This window comes from Lactuca serriola, chromosome 7 (assembly GCF_051521515.1).
Source record: "Lactuca serriola cultivar US96UC23 chromosome 7, Lser_US96UC23_V15, whole genome shotgun sequence".
NCBI lineage: Eukaryota > Viridiplantae > Streptophyta > Magnoliopsida > Asterales > Asteraceae > Lactuca > Lactuca serriola.
The window spans coordinates 5958008-5963684 of record NC_136414.1 but is presented as its reverse complement, the minus strand read 5'-3'; the positions used below and the strand labels follow the sequence as shown (position 1 = coordinate 5963684).

The following is a 5677-nucleotide window of genomic DNA, read 5'->3' as shown; positions in this document are numbered from 1 at the left end:
TTGCCAAAACTCAACAAGGTGGAAATGTTTGTTAGTTTTAACACAGTAAACCTCAAAAGCATTCTTTAGCAAAATATTTTCATTTTCACCATTTTCAGCTTCATGCATCATCCTACGAAACACATTCTTAAACTGAGTTGCAAGTGCGTTTGCATGCCTCCATTTGGAGTAGATTTCTTCTTTACCTTGAGGCATCAGAGCTTTGTGGTTGTATTTTACGGTGACTCTCTTCCAAAAGGTTGTCGTCGGGAGGTTAATGTGAATTGAGTCTTCAGTTATATCAACACATGAACGAACTAATAACATTTCTTCTTTAGGGACCAAACACAAACCACATGAGTCATTAGCGATGAGGTTTTGAAGAAGATGAAAAATAAAAAAAGTTAGGAGAATTGAATTAAAAAGATTTGAATGGAGTAAAGAATAAATAAGGATGATGATATTTTTAGTTAAAGATTGATGGTTTAAAATTTAAAATTTTGAAAAAAAAAGGTATACTTTTGAAAATGAGTTTTTTTTTTTTTTTTGAAAAGATGATATTTTTTGAAAAAAAAAAGAATTTGAGTAAATGATAAAAGAAAAAGGAAAATGTTAATCGAATGTTACTCTCTCATCGGTAAAACCCCGCTGAGTTGCCGAGCCGAGCTCGGCATGCCTCGGTCTCGGCCCGGTGTTCACCAAGGTTGCCAACCCTAATACCGAGCCCACTCCCATCAGGTTAATGTGTTGTAAAGAATGACGTGATAATGAATATGATTTTGACCATACTATTAAATATAAAAGTTATAAAGATATTTAAATGAAAATATATATATATATATATATATATATATATATATATATATATATATATATATATATATATATATATAAACCAAAATAGTAATCGTTACTGTACACCTACCCCACTCTCCCACTGGTTCACCTTTCACTCATCGTATATAACTATATATTATACGACAAGCACAAAGCCTGCTACTCCGAGCTTCTTTGACATCTCAAAAATGGATTCTGAAGCAGAAGCAGGTATATCCAATGAGTAAACCCAAATTCCTCATATTTACCAATATATGTATCTATATCCTGAAATTTGACTTTGTGTCTGCTAATTTGCGTTTCTGAATCAAGTGATCGAGTTTCTAGGGGACGTGCCCGCGCTTCAGAGACTTCCGAGCTCGTCTATTAGGAAAATTGCTCAACACGTTATCGTTAAACATCATAGTAATTTTCTCAATCTATAATTTCGAATTTAGCAGATTTTGTTTTTATTGTTTGATTCTAGTGTAAATTTTGTTATATTAAGCTTTGATTTGGATGTTATGAGTAATTCAAAGCTGTACATTCGATATAAATTTGAAGTTTGTGAGAAAAATTGGTAGCTAGATTAAAATCTCTAATAGGTGTTTGTATAGAACTTGCAATTAATTCGAAACCGGGCTTTCTAGGTTTGGTATGAAAAGTCAAACTTGTAGGTTTTCTTAGAACAATGGATTTTTTTGAATGTGTTTCAGTTAGTGTTGAAATAATGGAAGGTTTAAGTGCCCTTTTTACTATATGTTGAAGATTTAATCCACTACTTCCACAATAAGGTTCACTTTGACTTTTGAGAATGGAGTAGACTGTAGACTACTTTTCCACTAGTTATCACGTTTTGACACAATGTATGATTCCATGGATGCTTTATTTTGAAGATTCTGGAGACTATGTGTTCAAAGAAGAAGGGGAATCTGGGGGTGGAACTTACTTTATTTGGGAGGGCGTGGTAATTTTTTTTTTTAAATCCTGGACAATTAATTTAAAGGTTAGTCAATTGATGATCACACATTACTTTTGCAGGTGGAAGTCTCCAGTCAATTTCCTGAAAGTAACCATGATTCTCAAGTTTTCGAGTGGAAAAAGTTTGATTACTTCACCCAAAGTGAGAGACTATTTAATATAGTCTATTTTCTTGATTGTGTATAGATTAATGACTTTTTTTTGGCATATTTAAAGCATAGGGCGGCTATTTTGCAGGTGAATGTGGTGGTCAAGATGTGATTGCTTTGACTAAGGTAAGTGATATGCTTTACTTCATTGTAACTTGTAAGTAATTTTGTATATGACATGCTAATCTGGCATGGAACATTCTCACATCTACAAGAAGCTTAACACTTTCACTATGGTTATTTACAGCTGACCTACTTAATGCTACCCTACAAATATAGTGACTTGATGAATCCAAAATCAATTTGGAGTGCAGATATGAACCTTGAGACATGGGCACCTGTGGAACACATATTGTCCTTGGACCCACTGGATGTATGTAACGTATTTAGAAAACTTGCATGATTTCTTTGTTTTCTGAACAATTTCTTTTGGCGTTATGTTCAAGTTATCAAGTCTTTATGAAGTTTATTTGTTTATTTATTTGTGAAGGTGAACACATTCAGAGGAGTCACCTTAAAAGGAGCTCCAAAATCTGCTAAAGTGTATGGAGGCCAGTTTATGGGACAGGTATGAATATCTCTGTGTTTCTATTTGGGTCTGCTAGCATTACACACAGTTTTTGGTGATTATGATAAATATGATTGATTATACAGCTTCTTTAATATTCTTCTATATATGTTTTCTCATGTTCTTATGATCAATAATATTCAGGCATTGGCTGCAGCATCAAAAACGGTTCATTTTCTTAAGATTTTACATAGCTTTCATGCTCACTTCCTTCTTCCAGGGGATGTAAATGGTAAGTCGGTTTCTATGTAACTTAATACATAAACAACAGCAAGAAATAGCAATGTACCTTTATATATTTGTGTATTATCGCATTCTATTTTAATTTCTTTGTACCTTTACAGTATCGTTCTTCCAAAAAATTTCTTATTGAGGCATTGTACTTTGAAAATTCTACCGATTTATGACAGTGCAGTTTTCTTTGTATATGAATGATATTGCTATAACTGGGTGCAGAGTTTCTAAAGTATAATGCTGGAAAAGGAAGAAATGAAAGTAGGATGTTATACTAAACAAATCAATGGAAGTACATTGCATTTAACCCTTTTATTTTCATAATATTTATGAGACAAATATGCTACCTTGATGATTTGCAGTTCCAATTATATATGAAGTTGATCGGGTACATGATGTGCATAATCTTGCTACAAGGAGGGTGAATGCAGTACAGAAAGAGCGAATTGTCTTCTTTTTGATTGCTTCCTTTCATGTATGAAACATAATATTAATAACTCATCATTTCTCACTTTTCTTTCATGTATGTATGTATGTATGTATTGATTGTTGTTCTTTTTATGACAGAGGGGAGAAGAAGGTTTTGATCACCAAGAACCAACAATGCCTTCTGTGCCTGACCCTGAAGAGGTAACCAAATACTCTTTTTTTTTTTTGGATTATTTTTTTGTTTTTTTTAATAATAATAAAAAATCATATGGTTGCAGCTTTTGCCAAAGAATGGATTAGAAGAGGGTGTTAAGCTTTCACGTCATCATCTCAGGTGAGATTGTTTTTTGATGATGAGGGCATTGACGTCTTTTTCACACATAATTTAATGTTCCCTTTTCTTACTTGTTAATAATGGAGAAATGGATCAACAACAGGAGCCAAGTTTCCACTCCAACTTTTGTCCCATGGCCTACAGAAATCAGGCCTTTGGATCCTAACATTTATACCCGCCACACTACACGCCCTGCAAGGTTGTTTCTACTTATATTTATTACACTAATTATTTTATAATTATTATTTTTTTAATTTTAAAAAATGACTAATTCTTTAGTTGTATTGTATGTAAAACTAAAATGTATTGCAGTGTGAGTTACTGGTTGAGAGCAAAAGGTAGACTTCCAGATGACCAGGCTTTGCATAGGTGAGAGACTCTTTCACTCCAATCACTTTTTTGATAATATGATGGTGCAGAGGGCATTTACGTCTTTTCCACATATGAGAGATTGACGTGTTATGTTATGTTCCTGAAAATGAACATAGGAGTTTTGTAGGCATCTTCGAATTATCTTTAATGTAAATTACATAATGGCCCATGTGCTTTCTGACTTTCACCGTATTTAGTCCCAAATTGGAACCTTTTTTCAAATCGATATGAAAGTTTCACACAAGGGCCCACATTGAAAAAAGTTTCTATTTTTGGTAAAAATAAGAAAGCTTGCAAATAAACAGGTGTGTAGGGGCATACTACTCGGATCTGCTATTCATTCAAATCAGTCTAAATCCACACCGCAGAGAGGGCATGCTTCCATCTTCTATTAGTCTCGACCATTCGTAAGTCAATAATACATCATTTACACTTTTGATCCCTCAGTATAGCTGATTATTTTTTTTTCTTCCAAAAAGTTTTCTCTTGCAAATTTTGGTCCTTATTTGAGTTTTTTGTTATCTTTTTGGTCCCCTATTTCAAGTAAAATAACTTCTACTTTTTTTTTTTTTTCAGGATGTGGTTTCATAGGGATTTTAGAGCTGATGAGTGGTTACTATACGTGGTAAATATCACTATTTTTTTTTTTTTTTTGTAGAATAAAGGTGCTACTTAATTAATGTGCACATTATTAATTAATTATTTATCATCATTTACACATTTGGAAAATGGTATTGTTTTTTGAATTCACCACTACACAGATTGATAGTCCTACTGCTTACAATGCAAGAGGCTTTTCACGTGGTCAAATGTTCAATAGAAAGGGAGAGGTAACAATAGCAACGTACTTTACTCTTGTAAATAATGCTACCAAATTGTTATTAATTATGGTAATTTTAATCTATGGTGTTGCTTGCAGCTTGTATTGTCCGCAATGCAGGTGGGAGTTGTTAGGAAAATAATAAACACACAAAGCTCTATTTCTGCTACTGCTGCATCCAAGCTATAATTAAGTCCTCTAAACAAGCTGTTGTATCAATCATGATTATTTTTTCTCTATTGGAATCCGTGATAAAAATCACAATTCACAAAGTTTAGGCTCATCTACATGTTACGTGCATTGTCGAGGGATCAATGTTGTAAATAAGCATACGTTAATAAATATGTTGAAGCTGAAAATATTGTTTAAATATACTATCATTTGTCACAACTTTCAATAAGTCTTCATTCAAAGCATTTTACATAGCTTGCATACACAATGGTTTTCTAAATATGAAACTTTTAGAGTGCGTTTGGTTGTAGAAAATTTTCCAAGAAAAACGGAAATTTTGAAAATGAGTTTGGTTCGTTCAGTTTTTCAAAGTTTTCTAAGAAAATGAAAATTTTCAGTTTTCCAAATTGTATGCAAATTAGAAAAGTGATTTTTATAGTTTTCCAAATTTCTAAGATGGAAAATGAAAACTCCACCAGTTCCAACCAAACGCGTTTTCATTGAAAATTGAAAATGAAAACACAACCTTATTTTCTAAAAAAATTTCATAGAAAATGCAAACAGTTTTTCACAACCAAACGCACCCTTAGGGTGCGTTTAGTTGCGGAAAAATGGGTCGTTTTCCGGAAAAAAATTTCAAGAAAAATGAGAATTTTGAAAGTGCGTTTATTTCGTCTATTTTTCTAAATTTTTCATGGAAAATAAAAAATTTCCGTTTTCTAAAATTACAGAGAAGTTGGAAATTTTTGAAAAATCAATAATCATTGTTTTTCACATTTTTCTAATTCCAAAATTTTTCTAAAATATAAACACACTCACTCCCA

At 32.4% G+C, this 5677-nt stretch overlaps 1 protein-coding gene across 2 annotated transcripts; it reads left to right on the top strand.

Moving 5' to 3' along the window:
- The first annotated feature begins 904 nt into the window (after window positions 1–904).
- Window positions 905–5082, top strand: LOC145063154 (acyl-CoA hydrolase 2-like). 2 transcript variants are annotated; one of them, XM_079010742.1, is made up of 18 exons: window positions 905–1026; window positions 1129–1221; window positions 1692–1762; window positions 1837–1918; window positions 2014–2051; window positions 2173–2298; window positions 2416–2493; window positions 2638–2725; window positions 2950–2988; window positions 3090–3202; window positions 3295–3357; window positions 3435–3490; window positions 3594–3689; window positions 3803–3859; window positions 4168–4269; window positions 4439–4487; window positions 4624–4692; window positions 4782–5082. In XM_079010742.1, the coding sequence occupies exons 1-18, from the start codon at window positions 1005–1007 to the stop codon at window positions 4869–4871; spliced, it is 1332 nt and encodes a 443-aa protein (XP_078866868.1). In that variant the 5' UTR covers window positions 905–1004; the 3' UTR covers window positions 4872–5082. The 2 variants fall into 2 exon arrangements, with proteins under 2 accessions (XP_078866868.1, XP_078866869.1); XM_079010743.1 differs by lacking the exon at window positions 2950–2988.
- The last annotated feature ends 595 nt before the right edge of the window (window positions 5083–5677 follow it).

Bases quoted from the DNA above. Each gene is read 5' to 3' on its own strand.
- LOC145063154 (XM_079010742.1), top strand. From the start codon at position 1,005: ATGGATTCTGAAGCAGAAGCAG. The intron at 2,494-2,637 runs GTATGAATATCT...AATAATATTCAG, and splicing joins GAGGCCAGTTTATGGGACAG to GCATTGGCTGCAGCATCAAA. The intron at 4,488-4,623 runs GTAAATATCACT...ACCACTACACAG, and splicing joins ATGAGTGGTTACTATACGTG to ATTGATAGTCCTACTGCTTA.